The sequence below is a fragment of the Tinamus guttatus genome, unplaced genomic scaffold, assembly GCF_059628265.1.
Source record: "Tinamus guttatus ecotype Peru unplaced genomic scaffold, ASM5962826v1 Tinamus_guttatus_pri_ptg000650l, whole genome shotgun sequence".
Classification (NCBI taxonomy): domain Eukaryota; kingdom Metazoa; phylum Chordata; class Aves; order Tinamiformes; family Tinamidae; genus Tinamus; species Tinamus guttatus.
In genome coordinates this window covers 487,858-512,051 of record NW_028289184.1, presented here as the reverse complement: position 1 = coordinate 512,051, position 24,194 = coordinate 487,858, and the positions used below count along the sequence as shown (strand labels likewise).

The 24,194-nt window shown below is 46.9% G+C and overlaps 1 protein-coding gene and 1 long non-coding RNA gene across 2 annotated transcripts in view; both read right to left on the bottom strand.

Moving 5' to 3' along the window:
- Positions 1 to 1,188: 1,188 nt before the first annotated feature.
- Positions 1,189 to 1,729, bottom strand: LOC148592030 (uncharacterized). The gene is made up of 2 exons (XR_015913969.1): positions 1,501 to 1,729; positions 1,189 to 1,461 (listed from the first exon to the last, which is right to left on the bottom strand). It is a non-coding gene; the product is annotated as an uncharacterized LOC148592030 (long non-coding RNA).
- A 498-nt stretch (positions 1,730 to 2,227) lies between these two features.
- The window catches only part of RALGAPB (Ral GTPase activating protein non-catalytic subunit beta), a 52,910-nt gene continuing 30,943 nt past the window's right edge, over positions 2,228 to 24,194 (bottom strand). The window contains exons 17-31 of the mRNA XM_088536058.1: positions 22,354 to 22,487; positions 20,335 to 20,517; positions 19,186 to 19,337; positions 18,393 to 18,580; positions 16,781 to 16,887; positions 15,011 to 15,163; positions 14,267 to 14,476; positions 13,131 to 13,289; positions 11,801 to 11,966; positions 9,482 to 9,604; positions 8,754 to 8,890; positions 7,430 to 7,538; positions 5,219 to 5,297; positions 4,604 to 4,752; positions 2,228 to 2,510 (exon numbers count right to left, since the gene is read on the bottom strand). Of these exons, the coding sequence (XP_088392184.1) occupies positions 2,317 to 2,510; positions 4,604 to 4,752; positions 5,219 to 5,297; positions 7,430 to 7,538; positions 8,754 to 8,890; positions 9,482 to 9,604; positions 11,801 to 11,966; positions 13,131 to 13,289; positions 14,267 to 14,476; positions 15,011 to 15,163; positions 16,781 to 16,887; positions 18,393 to 18,580; positions 19,186 to 19,337; positions 20,335 to 20,517; positions 22,354 to 22,487 (2,243 nt within the window). The 3' untranslated portion in view covers positions 2,228 to 2,316. The remainder of the gene's footprint in view (positions 2,511 to 4,603; positions 4,753 to 5,218; positions 5,298 to 7,429; positions 7,539 to 8,753; positions 8,891 to 9,481; positions 9,605 to 11,800; positions 11,967 to 13,130; positions 13,290 to 14,266; positions 14,477 to 15,010; positions 15,164 to 16,780; positions 16,888 to 18,392; positions 18,581 to 19,185; positions 19,338 to 20,334; positions 20,518 to 22,353; positions 22,488 to 24,194) is intronic.

Sequence of the window (24,194 nt, the reverse complement as noted above, 5' to 3'; positions counted from 1 at the left end):
TGCTTTGGTCATTAGTCAGGTCCAATAGGTACACAGAAACTGTGGGTAAATTTAGTGTCCGTGCATTAAGTTGCCATTGGCAAGAGTTTTGCAGGGAAACAAAGCTGTGGATGTTGCCCTTCCCAGCTTTGCCGTGTGCCCAGGAGCGACTCGCAGCCACCTCTGCCATGGGCGTCACGTAAGCATGGGCTGGGCATCACGCTCGCCCCGACACTGCTTTTCCTTACGTGGCTTCGTTTTCCCACTTGCGATTCATCTGGATGAAAACCCGGAGCTCCCGAGCTGCTTGCGGTGCCTTTGCTTGTCCCTTGTGACAAGCTCCTCTACCTCCAAAACCTCTCCAGTCACATCCTGCAAGTCCTTTCGCTCGGATTTGTAGGGGCTTGTGTTTCTATTAATTCTTTGTGAAAAGACTCATGAAAAGATAGGAGCAGGGTACCCATCCTTGGTAGGTAAGTTGCCATGAGACAATTAAGCCAATTAACTCAGAGCTGTTGCAAAAAGTAATTCAGAAGTATCAAAATTAAATGAGTGTCTGGCGATACTGTGATTTCCATTAAAAAGCTTCTGTAAATGTTCCCTCCTCTCTGAGAAGCTCCCCCAGCTCCTCCTTACACCCAAACTCTTCTATTGCCTCCTGACCGCGAGGGAAGGAGCACGTTCGCACCAAGGATCCCAAACAGGGAGCAGAGCTGGGAGCAGCCAGGGCCGATGCCTGGCTCTGCAGTGCCCCACGAGCGAAGATCCTGGGAGCAATGCCAGCAGTGGTGATGCCCCTCGCACTGAATCTGGACTTGCAAAAAGCTTCCCCCCCACACACACACATATTCTTTGGTCCTGTGAAAAGTGGTCTAAAAGAGAAAGAACCCCTCAGCCTTCATCTCTTTACCTTTTTAAAAGCAATTTCTGCATCCTCATTTCAAGGCCGCACTCCGGCGGGGCAGCTGGGGGACGTGAGCCCCACAGAGCAGCGCGGCCGCAGAGGGAGCAGAGAGCACGAGCGGGGACCTGCCAGCCACCAAGGAGCAGGAACCCGGCTCACGGCCCTGGCACGACAGCCAGCAGCTCCTCTGTCCGCCTGGGCGCAGCGGAGGGAAGAGCAGTGGTGTGGAGGGAACTCGACCCGGGCGAAAAGGAACCGCCGCTGCTGAGAGCGAGAAACGCGGCAGCTCCAAACTCGTCTTCTGCTGGATTACAGCTCCCAGCGGGCTTTGTTGGGATGGCAACTTAATGGAAGAAAGAAGAGCTCTTGAATTGTTTTCAAATTGTTTTAGTCCATTTAATAGGAGCTTCTGAAAAGTGCTGCAGAAGCTACAAAACTGCTTATGCTATAAATATCAAGCAGGCGGCAGCCCTAGAATCTCAAATTTCAGTCCAGGGGAAGGAAAGCAAGTGATGGTTACACTTTTATGGAAACTGTGAATAGGTGACACAGACGCTTCCAAATAATTTAACTAGTTGCTTAAAAAAAAACAAAACAAACAAACAAAAAAAAAACACAAAAAAAAACAAAAAAACCCCAAGAGATTAAAATTAAAGTGACATTTTGCAACAGACCTGGAAGTCATGACCTTGTGTATACAGAACCAAGAACACTTATCTAGTAAAAACTTATTCTTGAAAGTCAGGTAACTTCAGCTGTTCTGTTTATTCGCAGTATGACAGAAAGCTTGGATGCAGATGGAATCACTCCCAGCCATGGAGGGAACTGTGAATCCTGCATCTCGGCTCTTAATATCGTGACCTGATGTTCTGAGCAATTCTCCTGCTCTCTCCCTCTTGGTTCACAACTCGGCTGGCAGGCAGCAGAGGAGGCTCCTGCGCGGAGCTCTGAAGGGGGGGTATCCTGAGCCCGTGTGGCCGCGGGGCCACGCGCGCCTCCACGGCAGCCTGCGAGCAGGGAGCCTGTTGTGCTCTCCGTTAACGAACGGGTGCAGTGAGGTGGCTGAAGACAGGTTTGAATACGTTCCATTTCCCATCATTATACGCAGAGATGTTTGGGCTTTGACTGTGCTCTCGCAGAACGAGATGCTATTCCTAATCAGTGTGGAGAAGATGATTCAGTGGAGAGGTTAGGTCGCCAGCATCCAGGAAGACTGGAATGAAGTAATCTTTGGAGGGCGGGTGAATTAAGCCAGAATCCCAATTGCTAGGTTTGGATTCGTTCCTTGTTGCTCCCACACGGTATCTGCTGACCTGTGCTAGAAAACGATTCCTGAATTCCGGAGGGCTGAAGAAATTTGTCGTCGTTGTTTAACTGTTTCCATTACTGTAGCCACCAAGCTCTGATCTAATTGTCCTGCAAGGAAAACGGCCTTAGGGGTGGCAGTTCTTGAGCCCAACCTCCTGGAAAAGCGAGGTATAAAATTCCGGCTCCAGCTGCCTGTTGCGGTATTTATTGACAATGTCTGCGATTTTCTGTTTTCGGCGGACGTGGGGGGGGTTGTAGGAATCACTCTCCAGCCTCTTCCTCCGACAAATATTTATTACCGTCTGTCGCACTAAAAAACCTGGGAGAAAAGAAAAAAAAGAATCACGTTTAAATACATTCAGTTAATCCCCCTTTGCTGGTTTTACAGCAGGAAGACGCTGTGAGTTCAAACCCCAGCAGAAATCTACGGAAAAAAGATCAGCAGCACCAAATCAGGAACTTGTGTTCACAAGGAGTTAAGCTGATAGTCACAGTCTCTAGAAGTGTATTTTTTTTTCTCTCCCCCATGTTTTTTTTCTTTGTGAAACAGGAATAAGAAAGGCACGGAGTCAGTTGTACCCTGAATGTTCTGGAGGAGGAGGAAGAAGAGGAGGAAGAGGAGGAGGAGGAAGAGGAGGAGGATCTCTGCCATCCCAGAGCCAGGGAAGCTCCCTGAGCACCAAGAGGGCCAACAAGCCTCCCAGCTCCCACTCGCCCAGATGGGAAGGTGCCCGTAAGGCCCGGGGCCACCCGATGCGAGGACCTGTAGTGCTCGGGCTGGCTCCGAGGCGGCATTGAGTAAGGGCGGGAGAGCCTTCAGAGCCCTGGCAACAGGGAAAAAAGGGCATGTGCTGCAGGGATGACCGAGCCGCTCAACCCTTGCGCAGGGGAATAGGGAAAACTTCATGGGTTGTGGCTTGGAGCAAGTTCTCCCTCCCCATCGCTGCTCTGCTGCTGCTGATTGCCTTGCCGTAACTTGCACTGACGCGTACAGGGGCAGAAAGCTCAGAATCGAAGCAGCCAACACATTTAGTCAGAGCTGGCAGTGGATTTTCTCCTCTTTCACTCTGAATTTAAATTTATATGCATCTTTGTAATAAAATATTCCCTAACCCCTTTGCTGTTTCCCAAGCAGAACAAATTATCTTCCTTATTTAGGCAACTTGATTCCTGACAGCAGGCAAACTGCATGTGCTGAGCTTGGAGGGGGGATGGATTTCAGTATGTTTTACTCCTGATGTCATGGAAAAAAAAGCAGAACAAGCCTAGCAAAATGCACCTGATTCTTTCTCAGTACAGCCTGTTGCCACCAGCTGAATTCCCTGGTGTTATTTCAAAGCCCATCATTGAACTGAACACACAAAAGTCACCCCAGTTGGTCCCTCCAATATTAGCTTTGTATTTAAGGGGGAAGTATCTGATGTTTGCTTATTTGTTTCACTTTATTTGCTAAATTGCTCTTACTGGAGTGAGATTTCTAGGAACTGAGGTGATAATAGCACAGATACTCAAGGTAAAGACATGAACCCATGCCGGGGCCTCGGCATAGCTGGGCGCCACACACATCCTTCCGAATGCATGAAACTTGCCTGCATATTCGGTTAAAACGTTCATGAATACATTAAAGAAGATCCGCAGGGCCTGCAGCTTTCCACCACTATCCTGTTTCTAAAATGCAAGGATCAAACAGCGAATGCCACATGGTCCAGAAATTCAGCAGCACCCTCTGCTAGTCGAGTAACATACGAGCATCTGCGGCTCTCACTCCTAAGCATGAGGATCACATTCCTGATCTCTCTCTTTCTACTCCAGGGCAGTCTTTCCCCTCCAGCACCGCAGCCCCAGCCCTCTCCCTGTCTCCCACTCCACTTGGGACGTGGGAAGCTCTGCTCTCCGCACGGGGCCGGAGTGGGGCCGCCAGCCACACGCCACGGAGCTGCTCCCTCTGCTGTTCCTGCTCCGGCACGTCTCTGTTGTGCTCCATCGTGCCCGACAACCCCCTTCAGCGAAGAGCTCCACACCGTGTACTTTTCAGATACATGATTTTCAGGTATATGACGTGTGCAGGGGGGTTGGACTAGATTACCTCTAGAGGTCCCTTCCAACCTTAAGCATTCTAGGATTCTATGATTACCTGCACACTGCAATCACAGGCCCTGTCCTTTCCTCTAGTCTCCACTAGCTGGGATTAGCCGGATTGCGCTGCAGTACCATAATGGGAGCAGGAGTTCGCGGCACCGCACAACGTGGGGCGCCACGGCTCGGCCTGCTCCTCGGCAGCACCGGTGCCCGCAGCGCCCCGTGGAGCGGCCGCGGCCGGCAGGAAGGCTCAGGCCGAGCCCCGAGCCACCTCCCAGGGAGGAGGGCAGGGAAAAGAAGAACCAACCAGGCTCCTAAGGGCCTTCTGCTCACCAAGAGCTCGCCTGCTGACGATCATGCCATCCACCAGCGGGATCACCATGTTGAATTTCCCAGCAGCTCCCTGCAGTTTTATTCTGAATAAGCCGGTGTTTAACGGATGGATGAAGATCACAGGGACTTCTTTCTCGGGAGTGGTAGATCTTTGGAGGGAAAAAAAAAAAAAAAACATGGCTGTTAAATCACTTTTATAGTAGCATTTCAATTAAGGTCTGGATGAAAAATGGCCACTTTAAGGTGTTTAAGGATCTACAAAAGAAGATTTGTGGCTAAACCAGCAGCACTCCTGCATGCATCCTCTGGACTTAAGGATAGTTATGTCAGTTATAATGTTTTTACGACCTTCTAACACCACGGAATTTTGACATTCTGAGGACAGGACTTCCCGCCTCGAGGTGCTGCAGTATTAGCCCCTCACACGGCACTGAATCAGGAGAGGCTGGTCACGGACACAAAGTAAAAGCCATACACTTGCTATTCCTCTATCTACATTTAAATCACCATGATACAGAAAGTCCTTCTGCTTTTCCACTGAAAAAAAAAATCTGCTGAGGAAAATCATACATCTTTCTTAACAAAACAGCAGGAAAAGGAGAAGAGTCGCCTTACCTTAGGGAAGTGCTACTATTTGCTGTGGTTTCTACACCAGTGCTAGTTTCAGACACCAGATCAGGGAGGGGAAAGTTTTCTGAAAGAAGAGGATGCACAGAATGAAGTTTAACTAGGCCAGTTTATTTTCCCCATGGTACCAAGGAGGATCCCTTATGGCTGGTGAACCCGCAGGCCCCGGCATTCCCAGCACGGGGCGGGTGTTCCCGCACAGCCGCCATCGGAGCCCCTGACTCTCTTAGCGTCAGCGGGCCTAGAGCTCCCAGCTACTGGGCCACACGGATTAGGGGACACTCTCTGAACACAGTCCCAAGGTCCCATCTCCAGAGGCCTCCGAAGGGGAGGGAAAAAGCAGGAAGAAGTTGGACTATTTCACACCCACAGATAAAGCTTTCAAATTATTACTATCTTTCTTTCCTCTCTGCAAGAACCAGCTGCAGGGAGGGTGTTCCGAACAACGCTGCTGCTCACACCTTCCCTTACCTGGAGCCTCTCGAGGTAGCAGCAGTTTGCCCTAGCAAATTATCCCATCACTCCTTGAATCCAGTCTCTGCAGATCGTGAGCATTAACCCACCACCCTCTGCTGCTCTGTGACCAGTCCCCAAATAACGAAGGGGCAGGGAGAACGAAGACCTCGGCTCCTGGGAGATGCCATCCGCCTGCCCCGGGCAGGAGCTGAGAGGGATGGCACCAACCACGCACAAATGGCGCGGATGGCAGGGCAGCCCCGGCACCTCTTCCACAAAGGGAAGGGAGTGGGAACCCCCTCTGCTGTCAGACGGGGGTGCCGAGCGTACACGGACCTTGGGCCTGGCAGCAGGAGAGCACGTGGATCCTGCACGCGCGCTGAGAGGAGGCAGTCCTTGGGCAAGCACGCAGCGCAGGGGAGCAAGCGCCAGCTCGAGGGTCAGATTCAGCGGGACCACGAGCACAAAGGCAGAAGCAAGAGCCAGCAGCCACACTCCCTCTGGGCTGGGAGCCGTTTTCAAGAGTCCTCCTCAAAAAGGCCCTGCCGAGCGCACTGCTCTCAGGGACTCACTGAGCGCAGCTCCCAGGGATGCCCTCGGTGCTGCAGACGGCAGACAAGCAGATCGTGCAGCCCAGGCACGGCCTGCCCGGCTAGCTGGCCCGGGTCACCAGGAGGTGCTGAGGGAACCCCAGCGCCACAAGCAGCACCCTCTGGCCTGCAGCGCAGACAAGGAAGAGAGGCTGCGGGCCTCGGTGTCCCCCTGTCCCTGGGCAGACCTCTGCCACGCGAGCTGGGGGTGAGCAGCGCCTTGTGCCAGGCCTGCGCAGGGAAGGAGGAAATTCAGACCTAGAGCTGTCTGAAAGTTCTCTTTCATTCTCCCCTTCATGATTGCTTCCTACCAGAGTACCAGGATTAGCAATCAGAGACAGAAAAAGGGTATCTGTTACTGGCCAGTATTTTATATATTACTGGGCTAGGCCAGTACAGACACTTCGCTGTATAAAGCTAAACCTGGGCACACAGGCCTAGAACCAACATGCAAGAAACTCCTCGGGACAAAGGACTTCTCAAGCCTGGAAGGACAAGTGCCCTTGGCCCATGCAACGGCGACCACGCGGTGGGAAAGTTGGATCCCTCCTCCCGGGTTACCCAGCAACGTGGAGAGTCAAGGAGCACAAAGCAAGCCAAGACCAGCGTTAGCACGAGGAGCGGGATGCTGCCCAAGGAAGCTGCGCAGAAGGAACCCAGCCGTGCACAGCACCCCATGCACAAGCGGCACCAATGAGCTCCCCCGCGAGACAGAACAACACAGAAAGCTGCAAAGGCACCAAACCAAGAATGATGATTCCTTCCGCACAGAAGTTATTGTCCAAGATAAAATAAGTGACAGAAAAGTAATTTTTCAATAGGAAGAACAACTCTGTTCTGTGAGGATCTCACCCGGCGCGCACAACAGCCTTGTGCATCGAGCTTAAGGAGATGATGCGTGAGATGCATGAGGACATTTCACACGCATTGCCAGAGCTTGATGGCTAAATCTCTAGTCTCACATGCTGGTGGTTCATCCACACCCCATGGATCACCATTTGAGTGTCAAAGAACTATTCTAGAATCTTTTAGTGTCAGTTACAGAAATAATAAGAATTTAGCTTTTTTTTTTATATATAAGGAATAGGATCTGAGTTTATACTCTGTTTCCTGTCTTCTGCCATATTAGTGAACAGTCAAAAGCTGTACTCACCTATATCATCGTAACGTTCAACCCAGACCACGTACACTTTGGTTTCAGGTCCCATTGGTGGAATGGTCCGGCCCTGAGGTGCCCTCTTGGATCGGGAAGTTGGACTGAGCTGTTTGGAGAGCACGGGAAGAAGAGCAGTGCCCAATGGTGAGCGCAAGACGGGGGCAGCCAGAGCCTCCAGCACCCGCGTCATGATCTGCGGCTCCTCAGTTCTCACACTGCCGCATTGCCACACATTGAATTTTCATTCAACGTAAATTAGAGAAAAGCCTCTTATTTCTTTTAATATTAAAAGGAGGAGCAACTATTTTTCCCTCCCTGGCTTTGTGGCATATAACCAGCCACAATCAATTCCATAGCTACAGGGGCCAGGGAACATGCGTGAACACTAGGGTGCTTCCATGCCACTGCTGCAGCACCAGTGCCTGCACCAAGTTACCATTGTGAACAATACTTTTATTAGAACATTTTAAAATGCTCTAATTTCAAAATTTCAGAGCAAATGTTCTCGCTGCCCAAAATAACACAGCTTTTCTTGCTAACTTTCCTACCTGATAAAATTATTTAACCTGACTGGGGTGCTTTTCACCTTACACTGATTTGCCCCAGTTTTACTGTGTTGACACAAGCATTTGTTTTCTGCATCAACTTCAATAAAAATGCATCTAGGCAACTACAAACACCTAAATTAGATTTATTGATTAACACAATATTTATCTTAAAAAAATCCTTTTGCGACCATTCTCCAAGATCCTACATCAGTAACAAAATGCACACTGGAAGAGAACTGTATTCAAGAAATGCATAGTTAAATCCCTCATAAACCATTACAGAGTTCATGATTTTCTGCTTCTATAGATTTGCTACTACAGAAAATGAACTTCATGCTTGATCTTCAGGCATAACTGACACATCAGCAACTATAAAATGGGACTTGAAACCGGATAGACATGAAAAGCCTCCCAGTTTATCCACGCTACATCTCTGAGGCATGGATTACACGACAATTTGCAAAATATTTTGTAAATGCATCATAACATTTTTCCTTCCTGCATTCCAAGATTTTAGCATGTCAATTTTACAACTTTGCATATTTAAAGTCTATATTCGATCAATGTAACCTTGCAGGCTCCTACTGCAGATGCAAATGTTGGCAAGACCAGAAGCTGCTGTTAGAGAGCAGTGGCCAGGAAAGGGCAGCTCCAAATACTAAGAAACCAAATGCTATATTAGCAGAAATAGCACTGCCAGCGTTTCCTGCAAAAACATACACATATATATATACACACGTGAATGCCAGTTTTCAAGGCAAATTTTGCCTTACCCGCTGAGAGGGGTTAAGATTGTCTGTATGATTGGGGAAGAGTTCAAGTGTCAAAGGTGGCTGCTTCAGTATCCCTGGCAGCAGATCCATGTTGGAGTCACTTTCTTGGTCAGAGACATTGCTTTCCAATGAATCAGCTGGAAGGCAAAAGAAAGGTAGGTTTTGTCTTTTTCTTCTGACCCAAAATCTAAGATATATCAAGATTTCAAAACAAAACATACTTGAATTTATCCGGAGTGCACAAGACTGGTAAAAAGGAGCTAGGAAGAAAAGTTTCTGAATGCTATAGAGCCAAGGGAAAGCAGCAAGAGAAAATATTGAAGTGTCTCAATGGAGGATTTGCCCTTTATATATATATTTATATATATGCTATCAAATTCATGTGCATTTCACTTATCCCAGCAACTAAAGCAAATGGTAGAGAACAGTCAATAGCACCAAATATTCACATGGAAAAAGCAGCTCTAACCCTTCAGAGGACACCACCTGCTACTCGTATTTACACCATCTCGGCATTATCACAGCTGAGGCCTGAACCAAGCCCAGGGCTCGAGAAGACGTCCTAGGAGCTTCCTGCTTCCTGGGAAGCATCTGAGGCCACGTGGACACAGTGCCCCGGGGCAGGCCAAGCTTTCTGTAAGGGCCAGTTATCTCAGAAACTGCCTGCGCTTAAACTGCTCCAGATGGAGTTGGGAAGGGAGAGACTGTATTGGGAATTGCAATCTTACTTAGGGACTCCACGGCCGACGGGACGACAAAAGCTATTTCTGTCAGGGCATCAGCATAATACAGCACTTTCTTCTGCCCATTGAAGATACTCGCCCCAACATCTTCTGAAATAACTAGATCATCTGAAAAGGAGACAAGAGCCAGGTTTAGTTAAAGGGAGGTTTAAATTCTTATTTTATGCATTTTTTCAGAAGACAACTTTCAAACACAAGGTCCAAACAATTAGAAGAAATGTTTGAAAATGTTAAGGTTTCAGACAAGTCTCATTGCTAAAATCCATTCTCAAAAATCCTTGTTGATATCTTGAAGAAATCAGCATTCTGAGTAGAAAAGAGGATCTTTTCCAAACATAATCCCCTCAGACTGAGCGGTCCAGTAAGCTCGCCCAACATGAGAAATCATCCAGTAGCTGTTTCCACCCCTTCCTTCTGACAGAGGCATCCTCATCCAGCTGCTCGACATTAAATTTTCAAAGGCCTCTTGCGTGTGTAACTGCAAACTGATACTGTTCTAGAGTTGGAGGTGGGTTTTACAGATTCTCCTTCAGATGCTTAGTTAGAGAAAAGCTATCTCTTGTATCCAAGCTAGCGTAGGAAGATCCTGCTTCCCAGCACCCATTTATTTGCCCATTGCGGTGCCCCAAACAGCAGATGGGACCACACAGCCCAGTGGAGAACAGGCAGGTCTTCGATGGAGCTGAGCTACAGAAACCTCTCTCTTCCCTCCCTATTCCCCACCCCAGGAAGAGCAGTGAGGTCTTTCAGCTGAACTATTTCTCTTATCCAGCCCCAGCAGGGCCCCAGGACCGGTGCCTCAGCAACACCAGCGGGCAGTGACAGGGAGCCGTGGCCGGGGCAGCAGCGGCAGCTGGAGGCTGCTTGGCTGGTGCTGAAGCACTCCTGGATATCCCAAGCCCACATCTTTCAGGAAGGAGGAGCCCAACCACAACCAAATTGCTTAAGAACTTCTTTGCTTCAAAGCATATGGATCTGCTTTTAATTCCCCCAGCCTCAATCAGACCTTGTTGGAGACTCTTCTACAGTCCTGAAATTAGTTTTTACCATCAGAGCCATCCACAAAGAGCAGGTAAAGCCACAGATGAGATTCTGGAGGAAAATAGAGGGTGCAATCTTCACAGGGCTGCCCAAGCCTTCCTTAAATTACCCTTTCAGCCTTTTAGCCTTTGCCTGCTAGATCTGTGCTTCCACTCTGCTAATGGTACCTCTGGTATTCCGAGGAAAACGAAGCCACGCTCTGGGCATTCTGGAGCCCCAATGAGCTGTTCAGACCCATGCCTCTGTTCTAACCTTGCCCAAAAATTTCAAGGCTTCTGCAGAATGTCTGGAAAGCCTTTAGTTGGCCATAGGTATAGGTGAAGATCAGTGAGAGCATCCCTAAGGGAAGGCCTGAGAAGCTTGGGAAGCTGCAGACACAGACGCTAACAGTGTTGCACCCGATCCGAGCTCAAAATTAAAGCTGTCAAAACAGCATCACAGCAGCTGATTCAGCCTGCGTGAGGGTTTGTGTGGGCCACAAGAGAAGGGGACCACCATGAAAAGCTCTCGGGCACTCCGAGCAGGGAAGAAGCTGCCAGACATGAACCACACTGGAATCAAGGCGAGGGTACAAGCACAATCTGTGGATAATCTGATTACTTTGTTTTCTCAGTGTAGAAACTACTCGACTTGCAGGTCACCACAGCGCAAGAGCAGCTTGAAGAACACTATCCTGAGGGTCATGTTGGTTGACAGAATGGGGAGACGATAGTACGAGACAAGACCAGAAAAGAATTGCTTCAGTAGGGGAAAAAAAAGAGCAAATTAAGCAGGAGGGGAGGAGAGCCATGTGCGGGCTGCCAGCACCATGACCTACAAACACCAATTTGTTTACAATACTTGTTACCAAGCGTGATGATCAGACTAACACATTTGTCAAGGTCTCCTTTTAACCTACTTACAGAACACTAAAAATCATAAATATTTCAAAGTCCGATTGCTGCTACAGCAGACAGCACAATGTGTATCCCTGGTATCACCTTCATACAGGCTTTGGATTATAGAATGGATTCACTGAGACAGTTAAAAATATGGAATACAGGTGTTTGCTGCTGAGACTACCTCCTCTCAACAAAATGCACAGACATTTTATTGCTTTGATTTGCAATTTACTCTAATGCTTATATTTAAATAAACTTTTCTAGCAAATGAACCTCAAAAAATGTGCAAACACTCAAAGAGGCACCCAGAAGAGTTAGTCAACTGTCTCCTAAAGGAGCCTAAGCATTGTAATTTAGGGTTACTGCATTAGCCATGTCTTACCTCGCTCAGATCCTTCTTCATCGCTGCAACTATTGATGGACCAGCTCGTGGATACATGCCCAGTCCAGCCCGGGTGCTTCCCCACGTCCACTGACCAGCCAAGAGACAGCAGGAACTCCAGGAAGTGAGGCTGAACAATTCTGGAAGACTCCATGTTCTTCAGGATCTGAAACGAAAGGCAGTACCGAGGGATATACAGGACACTCCAAGAAGCAGCTCCTCTTTATTCCCCCCCCCCCCCCCTTTTTTTTTTTTTCTTCCCCCGCCACTGTGTCTCTGGTTTGGTTTTGCCCCAATATAGCCAAATCTGCAAGTCTGGACTCCAAACTCTCCTGCCACAGCTAACCACAGGGAGGCCAGGTCCTGATGCCCAACATTCCCCATCCTGTCCAGCAATTCTCTATTCAGTTAGATTGTCTCTTTTAGTCCTCATTGCTGAAACCTATAAAATACTTAATCAAGCTAGTACAAGTGGCAATTTTGAGATTTACCCAGTTATCAGGACTAAAACACATAACTGCTCGGTGCAGAAAGCACATTAACATCTGGACAGATACCACTGCTACACTGCGGTAGATCTGCAGGAGGATTTTAGGAGACAATCATCTCATCACTACTAACCTGCACATGATATACAAAGACTGAGAGATCAGGCCTCAAAGCTCAATTAGATTAAATTATTATTTATTTTAATGAGATTAAATTCTGAAGTAGACTTTGCAAAGGTTTGGGGGCAGGACTGAACATGCACTTACTCACTACAGTGAGTAAAAGCTATCTTGTACATTTTACTATGAGAATTATGTAGGAAATGAGAAGGTATTCCAGAAACTTCTCTTTCTAATGAACCCTTAGGTCATCTTAACTTAGTGACTTTCCAGGTCACTGTTTAAAGAAATCATGGCTTAGATTTAGACAAATAACCTGACTAATCACATTTGAAAGCAAAAAGTATTATGTAAAGAGTTATAAAGCAATAATACTTTCTTGTAGAAAGTTTTTCAATGTATTAATGTGTTTTTAAAATAAGAATCAAAAAAAGCTACTGGGACACTGCTCATAGCTACAACAAACTGTGACTTCTTTTTTTAATCTGTAGCATGAAGTACATAAAGACATTTAGAAATGCTGTGAGGCTGTTAAAGCTTGCTATCTATCTATCAGGAAGAGTACAGAGGCACTTACTGCAGCTCATGTAGAAAATAAACAGAGCCCAAAATCCCAAGTTCCACAGCACTTTGCTTCGGTCATCAGGAGTGCTGCTTTATTCATGCAAGGATTATTAGCAAGGGAAAGTATCGACTCATTAGCACTGAACACTTTCACTTACTTCCTGGCTTGTTTTCTGGCCTGCCTTCATGTAGAAAATGAAAACTGTATCAAAAGGGCGACATGGCAATAAATCCAAATAGCCAAGGTCATCAAAAAAACCAGGAAGAGCAGAGTCAAGTGCAATCAGGTGAGGAGGTAGACGACTGTTGGCAGGTTCCTATCGAACAAGCAGAGTTCAATAGTTAAAATAACGTTTTCCGTCTGAAAACATTAAAAATAATCCATGAAAATAGTAACAAATTTCCCTTTTTTAAGCGTGAAGTGACACACATTTCTGATGTAATATATGTTTGCAACAGCAAACGTAACATGAGTTAAGAACTTGTATTTGTTGCATTCTACTATCTGCATTAAATAAGAAAATAGGTATTTTGCAAGTAAAACAATACTAACAGTTTGCTCAAAAGAACATTCCCCTCCTGCAGTAAAACAGGCAGAGATTTTAAGAATATTAAATTTATACAGGCACATCGCAACTAATTTTGTATTTATTAATAAGATTTATATAACAACTATATTTAAAATACTAAGCATTTTTAGACTTCTTGTTTTGGCAAAAGCTGCATTTTCTACTACTGTTGACACCTTATGAAAGAAAAATGCAACAGATAAAAAGGAGAATCCCCAAGTACGATGGAGACTTTAAATTCAGGAATGCGGATTTCTCTCTATGAGCCGTTATTTGACTTTAAAGACAAAAAACAAGGGACTCTATAAAAACTGTGTAGAGACCCTTAGGTGGTTACAAACTAGAAGCATCACTTCAGCACTGCGGTCTCCGAGGCAGCACGCTGAACACAGCAGTATTTCAGAAATGCTTACAGAAGGACCCTGACCCAGCCCAGCTTGGAAGAATGATTTCCAGTATAAACACTGGAATGGTGACAGGAGCTTACGTATCTACTGCAAAACTCAAGGGTGACGGCTCCTTCTCAGAGCACATTCAGCTCGGGGCCATCCGTCACGACCCAGATCCCAATCCTGGGAAACTTAGGAATTGAGCAGCCTTTTTGAGCAGACTGCAGCAGCTGCCAGAGCACTAACATCTCCCACCAGCTACACAGAAGTTCCCCTCTTTGGCCAGACTGGACGTGTAACGGGACCGTGGGCAGAGCACTAGAAGTAGGAGGTCACCTTCAATGCCTCTAGCGAGAGAAAGCCGAAGTGGGAGAGGAAGAGGCGCGCGGTCTGGAACTCCTGCGCAGCGGCTGGGGGCTTGCACTCCGTGACGGGGTCGGGGAAGCTTTTCTTGCGCCACTCCTCTTCGCTGTTCTGATCTATGGAAGTCTCAAAAACTATCTGCTGGGCCATGCCATTCCGCAGCTTCTCATGCCGCTCCTCCAGCTGTAAAACACGGCGCAGACACGGAAAGCTGAGTGCACCGCCCCCAGAGCAGCCCCACGGCACGAGGCCGCTGCTGAACGTGCCCGAGCCGGGCGGCTTCCCGGGGCGCTCGCAGGAAACCCTGCGAGTCTGTGTGCAGGGAGATCTGCTGCAAGCCCAGGAACAACCTGTGCCCTTTACAGGAACTACAGCGCATTTGGCACCATCAAACTAAAAAAAAAGTCTCCCCAGGGGACTCACAAACGCCCTTTCCATTTCCCCAGAAGCAGCAGTAAAATAACAAACTCTAGCTGCTTATTCAGAGCAGTACAGGGTGTTGATCTGGAATCAAAGCTCGGGAGCAGTGCTCCTCAAGATCATGTTCTCGGCATCGCCATCTTCCATGGCTAGAGCGGAGATTTCATCAGTTTGCAGGGTCTCTTGTTCCATCAAGATGGATTAGTAATATATCTTACAGTAAGGAATTAGTGTGTGATTCATGAACAGCCAAAAGAGGGAAGAGCAAAATAAAGTCAAAGACTGGAAACCACTTACTTCCTCATTCACAATTTCATGTAAATCGGGAATGCTCAAATCGGCTTTCACAAAGGGAATCTTATCCACTTCCTCAGGGAACGGCCGGTGCTTCACACTGTATCTCAGTCCAACATCGTTTTTAGGAGCTGGTCGGGACTCTGGTACAAAAGTCTGTGATTAAAACAGGACGATATTTTTACATCCCAAGCTTTGCCATTAGAGAACACATTATTGCTATAAATGGAAAGTGTTCCCCTCCCCACTGTCACCACAAATTTACTAGCCCGTTATTGAGCGCTATCACCAAAATTATTGAGGAAAAAAAGTAGTAGAGACTCATTTAAAATTTATAGTCTGATTTTAAACAGAAGATGCAGCTCTACCCATTTCGGTGGTTGCAGTCATGGAGCCTATGAACTCTGCCCGCCACTGAACAGTTGCAAAGCCCCCCAAAATGGCAAGCTTACAATCCCACACCTCATCTGCAGAATAATCCCCATTCTCACTGTGTTGGGGGGCAGTTCCTTGAGGGAATGAGCCTGGGAAGCCTTCCATGCAACCCTACTAACTTCAATGATCTCTGCAAGTTAAGCAGAGGAATCCTGCGAGAGGAACGCAGCACTGTCACACAGCAGCAGGGAGACTCACTGACAGAGTAGGGAAAAGGCTCCTCTCATCTATCTTAATACTTTAATATCTTAATTTTGACCCGGTTACTACATCATGTTCTAGATGGTACTCTCAGAGTTGAAGCTGTCAAGGAGAGCAACAAAACAAAAATTGAGGTGTAGGTTTGCTTAAGGTCCAAGCAAGATGAGAATTTTAATTGTATCTCAAACTTCACCATCAAATACGCTTCCAAATGAGCAAAACCTCTAACACTGAGTTAGATAATCCCTCTAGTTTAGAAGGGATCCCTTAAAACCGTTGAGGTCACCAGCCAAGCACGGCCCCGTGGCAACCCCTTGGGTTGAGAATATTGAGCAAAGCAGTTTGCTGAGGGGCAAGGCAGCCCCCAGGCACTGAAGTGCAGCGTGTGCCCAAGCCCTGCTCTGCAGAGGCCACCTCTGCCCCAACGTTACAATGACAGCTGAGACCAACAGGGCCTTTTCCAACCACAGCTGGATTTTCCTTATTTTATGGAGAAAGACATGCAAAGAGTTGGAAGATTGAGAGAACTTTACAAACCAAGACATTCTGATGATGCAGAAGGCTGTATTCTGCCAAACAACTGCAATTAGAGGCTCTACTTGAAAGCAAGATTTTTTTTTTCCTGCCTAGAGCCATTCCAAGATCCATGCTCTGACAGGAGGGAATTCTCCATTTGTCAGGCACGTCACAGCCATCTGTTTGCTCCAGGGCTTTGTGGCTTTGACCGCTCTTCTCTCTGCAGCCCCTCATAGCTCACAAAGAGGCTCTTCCCTGTGCTGCAGGCGCCTTGCCCAACACCTCTCCCCAGCACGGCGCTGCCACCAGCGCTGCAACGCCGGCACCCTCGTCACAACTACACCCTTGTCACCACACAACCCCAGGAGACGCTTTGAGAAGAAGGGAGACGCGCTTTCCCTGCCTCAAACAATCTAGAAGTTAAGACACTTTCACAACCTACATTGGATATTATCACAAGTCAAAAAGAGTCACCAGAGATGTGTCACATTACCTACAGCTAACGGCCCCATGGCTCAGCCTTAATGCATAATCACCAGCTCTGCGGGGCTGTCTCACATTAGTGGAATTTCTGCTGCACATCTCTAAGTTAAAGATTTCTTTATGGGCTTTGATAGAGACCTTTTGATTTGCTTTAGCTCCTCTTGGCAAAAGACAGAGTTGCTGCGCCCATGCAAATCTTCCAGATGTCCCACGGATCAAAATCGTGACAGACGGGAAAGACTCATCTGCAAAGCACACCGGGAAAAAAAAATCAACTAATATATCATCTTCTTAAGTTGCAAACACTAAGCAATAATTTAACCAGAAAGAAACACAGTCATGATCACAGAGGTTTCATTTTCAAGCTTAACTCTTCCTCTGATCCTGCAGAGGCTCCTGGCAGGCAGCAAGCAGGACAATCTCCCTCCCACGGCAGGGAGCACCGGTCTGCTTCCTTCTCTCCCATCCACAGGCACCCAGGCACATGTGCAGCCAGAGCAGCAGAGCATCACCCCCAAACTACCCACCTAGGGACCTGCCCCAAAAGTGCTCTGAGGTACTTGCACATTACTGCCATTAATCCTGTAATGTAAAGAGGATTTGTGAGCAAGTTCTGTACAGCAAAAAAGCTAATCTAATTTCAGGGTATAAGATCTTTCCAGGATCCTTCAGTAATGCACTCAGCAAGAGAAGGGGAACGGTCCAGCTGATGTGGCATGTGCTGATCCGTTGTGGCGGGGAGCGCGTTGCCCAGGCGCGGGCAGCCGCGAAGCCGAGCGGCAGCTCCGGCCGCAGCCCCTGCCACAGGGTGCAGCGAGGGGCTCTGGGGAGGCTGGGGACAACCAGCGCCACAGCCCAGGACCGCGACTCCCCTCTCAGCCTCTGGCCGTGAACAGAGAGTGAGTTCTGCACAACCTCCCCTTTCAAGACCAGGCTCTAGACTCCTTCCTGTCCACAGAGGAGGAAAATGCCCCCATGCAGATCAGCAGATCTAACAAACACTTGTCTCCAATGCAGCCAGCACACAAGAGAATCTTCATCTACCCTGTTCAGTGGCATCTTGATGCCTGAAGATTCATAGGGTGATGCAGGGTGATGTGTTACTCAGTTCAAGGCACCATGGAAATGGCATCAGGTTTTTCTCATATGTTTTGCTTGACCAAAGCACATGAGACTTGAGCAAGAGTCAGAGAGGAAAATTCAGCTGTGAAAGTCGATACTTGGTAGTAGATCATCTTTTCAGTAGGTGACGGTGATAGAACACGATGACACACAGGAAGCTATGACAGCTCCTAAGCAGCTATAACCGTTTGAGCTGAGAGCATCCACAGAAACATTCGGAGAGATATAAATCAAGCAAAACCAAGCAAATAGCGCAACCATAAAGGAATTATCCATTTGTTGAGCACCAGTGCCAACAGAACCTCCTATATTCTTTCAATTTTCACCCTTTTCTGAACAAGGACTTCTCCACAGATGTAACTCCGCTGCTCCGTGTGCTGTGATTTAGGGACACACAGACACAAGCACCCTGATGTCACTGCGAGAGAGAAGACAGCGGCATGGACCATTCGAAGGGCTTGCACACGCCTGAGTGACACGACAGTCATTCTTGCACCTGCACAACTGCTCTCCCTCCGAACAGACCCTGAACCACCAAGAGGAGCTGTGTGCTCAGCGAAGCTCTTCCATTCTGCAGCTTTATCCAGAGTTTCTGCTAGAGGGAAAAAGTAGGAAACATGGAACTTACTCTGCTCATTCCCTAGAGGCTGCTCTAGCATCGCGAGGATGACACTGTTGTCCAAAACAAAGTAACGGAAACTATGTCTGTTTATGGTAGGCAGGCGAGAGTATTTAATCAAGGTGGTTTCATTCACCAGGCTGCAAGGAGAGGCAGGGCCACTGGGAGAAGGAAACGCTCCAAGCAACTGCATAATACTGCAAATAAGGAAAAAAAGTCATGACAGACTAAGAACATTTATTACTCCACATGAGGATGGCCCTTCACTCATATTGCTCATTTGTATTTCCACAAGAGAATTGCTCCATCAGGGCAAGAATGACTTGCAAACTCCCAACAGGTTGTCCTAAGCTACAACTAAAAATTCCAGAAAAAGTTATGAAATTCAAAAAGGAAAGTAACTGGCCCACAGAACCAGTTTCTTCATAACACAGGGAATGAAGTTATCAAGGCATGCTTTAAAGCACAAAAAATCTATACCCTTCCACAGCTTTTTAAACGTTCTGTCTCATCACAGGTATAAGTCCCCATACATCAATTCTCGTTGGAACACCAGCAAGGCAGATGTGACAGATGTGCTGGACACCGCTGCCTCCACTTTCTCCGAGTATCGCTTCTCCCTTCGGCTCCTGCACGGGAGCGGGGAGACAGCCCGGGCCAAGTACACAACCTGACCCAAGGGGTGAAACAGCCGGAGCCTCCGGCCGCTCTTCCCACATTCCCGCTCCACCCCCGGTCTCACCGGCTGGGACCCTTCGTTAAACCAGGCTGAACAGCAAAGATGCTTTGACAAACTCCCTACCACGTCAGCGTGGCCTCAGCAGCATCCTTCACTCGCATGGACGCAGGGTTTGGTTCTTTATCTCCTTTGTACTTGACTTCTTGTTCACTGCTTTTGGATTTGCTTCCTGAAATGCCCAACTCCACAATCTCCAGCACCTCTTTTAAGCAATCCTAAAACCCAAGAGGAACTATCGTAAAACAGGCGCACTCTAGCAAGAGTCTCTAAAAGACCTCAAGACAAACAGAGACAATGGCAAACTATCGATTAGAAGAAAGTAACACGAGCTCAGAAACAAAGGAAGAAGATTATTCTAACAGAGCGGGAATAAAGATCACATCTGGCATATGAGTTACATTTTTTCTTTACACAGAAGACATCTAATTACCTTTATATGCCTATATGCAGTGCTAGAAAGCACTCTGGAAGAAGCTATACACAATATTTTCCACTACATACACACAAAATGGTGCAACTGAAAAAATACAAATGCACTTAAAAATAAGAATTGCATTTTAGAGATTATATGCAGGGCTTTTAATTAAGGTCTAAGTATATTAAAAAAAAATCTTGAAAACTGCAAGAAACAATTTCCAAATTTCATAAAGAAATAAAATACATCATTTTATCTAACTCAGAGATCACTATACACAAACAGTAAAAGGAGACCAACAATAATAAAAAAAAGTAGGCATATTTCTAGCAACAGTATGACAGTTAGAAATAGGTGGCTATCACTTCCTATTCCTTTCCAACTTTCCGAGGAAATTTTATCCTGCATGGAGCAGTGCCTCGTTCAGTTTCCTGGTGAAATGATAAACTTTGAATATCAAAATGTTAGGGTCACATGAATCCCACTTTTAAGTCTAGAAGACCTGCTTTAGGCAGGGCAGAACTGAGAAAACAAATGACTTCTACTCAGGTTTATCTACAGCAGGCATACCCTCCATTTCAATATGCTTTTCAATTTCTTTTTTTCCATTTCAATTTTTCTTATTTTCAAGTTCACAAAACAAGAAGAAAGATGGTTTCTTATTTTACTACGGATGAAAGGTAACTCTACAGCTAAAAACATTCTCATCCAAAACAAAATGAAAAACTGTGACACAGAAAGCAGTGTTGAACGCAGCACAGAGAGGCGTTCTGCAGTGCGGCGCGGCTCAGCCTCACCTTCTCCTCGAGCATGTCGGGGTGCTCCGTGAGCCACACGCAGAGGCACTGGAAGGCGGCCACGATCATGGAGTGCAGGTCCCGTGAGTGCAGCGGCGCGGGGCGGCTGCACTGGTACACGATGTAGCTGCACACGGAGCTGATGGCGCGCCGGCGATCCACGGACTCCACGGCCACCTGCACCTGCGTGGAGCAAGGAGACACTGTGAGCCCAGGGGTCCCCGCGGAGGAGACGCACAACGGAAGCACCTCTAAAGGCAGCTGTAGGGAAAGGGGACAAACAGTGGGGCTTGGTCATGATGCCAGCTTGAAGAGATGGATAAAACTTAACAGTGACAGCAGCTGGAACTGGAAAGGTAGGAGGAAGAGCAGCTTGCTGCCAGCAGGAAACAGGATTTTGAATTTATACTAAATCCCAGGAATGACCTGGTGTTGTAAACACACAACACAGGCAGCCCCAAACCTAGAGGGCTTTGAGAATTGGGAAATTGTGGCTTCCAAAGGTCCTAAGCACAATCAGATCTCTGCTCTGTAGTTAGGCAGTAAGAGATGATGAGCCCTTTACGCAGCTAGTTTGCCACTTAAGAGGAAAGAGAGCAGTCCAAAATATCCCAGAACAAGAGTTACTTCTGGTGCATGATAATTATATAAAGATTACAACATTTACAGTTAACTTCGGTAGGAATTCGGGGAGATAATATCAACAAGACACAGTATCTCTCATTGCACACCAAGGAGAAAAAAAAGAAAAAGGAAAATCAAGCTATCCTGGCTCTAGCTGCAGCACAAAATCTTCTGCCACGAGCTGGGGGAAAGGCTGGTTCTGCGCTGCGCTCCACAAGATCCCGCAGCCAGATGCAGACCCGACCTGCGGAATTCCTGCTCCCAAGCAGGCCGGCAGCCGGAGCCGGGCACGGCACTGGGCACGGCGCAGCGAGCAGCCCAGTGAGGCAGCCCAGGCTCCCCGAAAAGGCACCCGCCCCACAGACCTCCCTGAGCCTGGAGCCCGCGGGTGCCACAGCCAGGGCTGGATCACCACGACGGGAGAGGCATTTTCCTTTTCCTCAAAAGAGGGCCCCAGCTTTTTCTCCCCCACTGGGCGAATCTCCGCCAATTTGAGGAACGTGAGCAGCAGCTCCGAGTGCCAAAATCTAATCAGAGTGGTGCAGCTCGAGCAGATAAGGGCCCTAGGTGGAAGGATAACACCTTCCTATCGGAGATGCACAGCGTAACTTTCCAAGTTCAGAAGATTGTTGCCAGGGTGACACACAGGAGGGGAAAAGCAGGTACAGCTACCAAAGAGAAAGGGCACTGAGGTTGTGTGCTGCCCTGGCAGGTTCCAGACCGTGAACTACCAGCAGGAACATCTGGTTCGCAAGAGCCATTTCGGACCGGACACACCCTGGCTCCGCGGGAAACATTCGCGGCTCACACTGCGCTCAAAGCCTGTAACGCTCCAAGCCCACAGGCTGCCCGCTGGACGCTTTAGGGCACATTTTTCCCTTCCCCAGAACATAACCCAGTATTCTGGATGCATCTCCCATAAATTAAAAAATAAATAAATTATTTTAAAAAGTGTCAACATGCATGGAAATCTGAGGAAAATTGGGAGCTATTGGTTTAGCTCATCAAAAGCAGCCTTGGACACGCTCCTTATCTCAAACTGTGGCTGCTCTGCGCTGAGGTTTTCTTCTTGTTTGCTTTCTTTAAAGCCTCTCTGTGTCTGCCTCACCGGACTCCAGAAACTCACGAGAGTCACTTTTATCAGAGCAAGCCACCATATAGGTGACATAGAGTCAAGAGGCATTTTCAGGGCACGCACCCCTTGAGCAGTTCAGCATCCACATTAGGGTAACATTAGGTGCTTCTCTAACAGCCCTTTTCCCTTTTTGCTGCGTCCGAACACAAGGTTTGCTGACCACCTCGGAGGCAGAGGGCTCTCTGGTGACCTGATTCACCCACAAGGACTACAGCCACCCACCGAGGAAAGGCCAGAGCGCACGAGACGGCTCCTCTCACCTTCGCCAATCCAGAGAGCAGCTCGAGTGCAGCCAGGGAGACGCTCATGTCCTGCCGCCACTGGGAGTTGAGTCTTTGGGTTACCAAGTGAATGCTGCGGATCAGCAGTCCCGCCGCCGTATCTGTATTAAGAGCTAGGATATAACCCCAATACCACATGCCACAGGGAGGGAAAATAACTAAGCATTAGTAACAATAAGCAGAGCACAGGCACAAGCCAAAGCAGGCACAATAAGCACATTAATTAAAATTACCCACATCCAAAAGCTAGAAATTTGATCACTTTTGCCCAGGCTAATTCTCTGATATGCAATATCAACATATTATATATATCTACATTCAGACTGGCTTCTTCTCTCAAACCTATTTTTTAAGCAATGAAAAACATTTTACTAGAGTTGCTATTTGCACGTGGTTGAATTCTTGCTCTAAAAGACCTGCTGGTCCCAGCAGCACCATGACTTCAACAGCCACCAGCCAACTCCACATTTTGCCACTGTAACTTCTGGCAATCCCAGAGCATCAGCAACGTACAAATAGCATATACGTAACTTCGAATATCTATGCCAGAAGTTACCCACAACCCTTAATAAATATTAGGTATAGAAAAAACATTAGATTTATAAATGGAGGTACAGAAAGAATCAATCCCGGAGAAAAAGACAGTTATTTCCCAACATCTAATTTTCTTGCACCTCTAGAATTCAAAATCAAAAACAGAAAACATGTTTTTAGTATCCATGGTTCTTAGTTTCAAAATACTAGGAATTTTATACTTAAAGACTGCAAGTAGGCAAATTAACCAGGTTTTAGAGTCAAACTGCTGAATGACCTCCTACTTGTAAGAAGAACTATCAAGGCCAAGCGTTATCCTGGCGAAAGCCCAATCCTCACCCCGGGCACCCAGGAGCAGAATGCACTGCTCTGTCGTGCTGGTAGCACATGCATATGGCAGCTAGAGCTAACTGGTAAGAACAGACCACCTTGGTTTTCAATTTTCCCTTCAAACATCTAGCAAAAGAGTAGAAATTGCTTTCATAAATTTCCTACAGCCTTACCTTGTGTGACCAGGATTTTTTTTTTTTAATCCAGTAAAATGAATTAACAACTCAAAAGTACAGGTCAATATATTACAAAATGAATCCTTCAAGGTATAGCATGGTTCAAAAAGAGCCAATAACTCAAGTATATAAAAAATAATTTTGAACATCACAAGTGAATATTTTACATCCACAGAGATGCCAAAAGCACTTGCCTCTGGAACACGAAATGAGTTCAACATGCAAGTCGTGTGCTGAAAAACAGCGTTTTGACTTTTCCACACAAATAGGTTTTGCAGGGACAGCACTAATATATTTACATGAATCCCTAGAATACTCTAAATGTTTCCTGATATCTCCCTCATTCCATTACTTTGAAAGCTAAAGAGTAAAATCCAATTTTGGTTGACAAAAACTGATTTTTCCACCTATAGCTACAATGCAACAAACAACAGTGGTATGTTTGGGCATTCAGCTGGTTAATATCAATTAAATTACTAGAGATTAAAGGAGAAGGTGAGATTCCAGGATCTCCAAACAGAGCTGGCTAAACACACACAGATTTAGTAAAACATGGATTTTATTTCAAGGGCTCCAAAATGCACAGTGCGGGACACTGCAAACCAAAGTTAATAAAAATATTCTCACGCTAAAGCAAATAACATATACAAACATTCTGTTTTTGTATTAAAAAAAAGAAAAAAAAAAGAGGAATTGGCCCAAATTCTTTCTAAAGCCAGTTTAAGAGAAGGCGCCAAAAAAGCCAGGCCAGCAGTTAATTTATGCTTGCTGTAGGCTTAT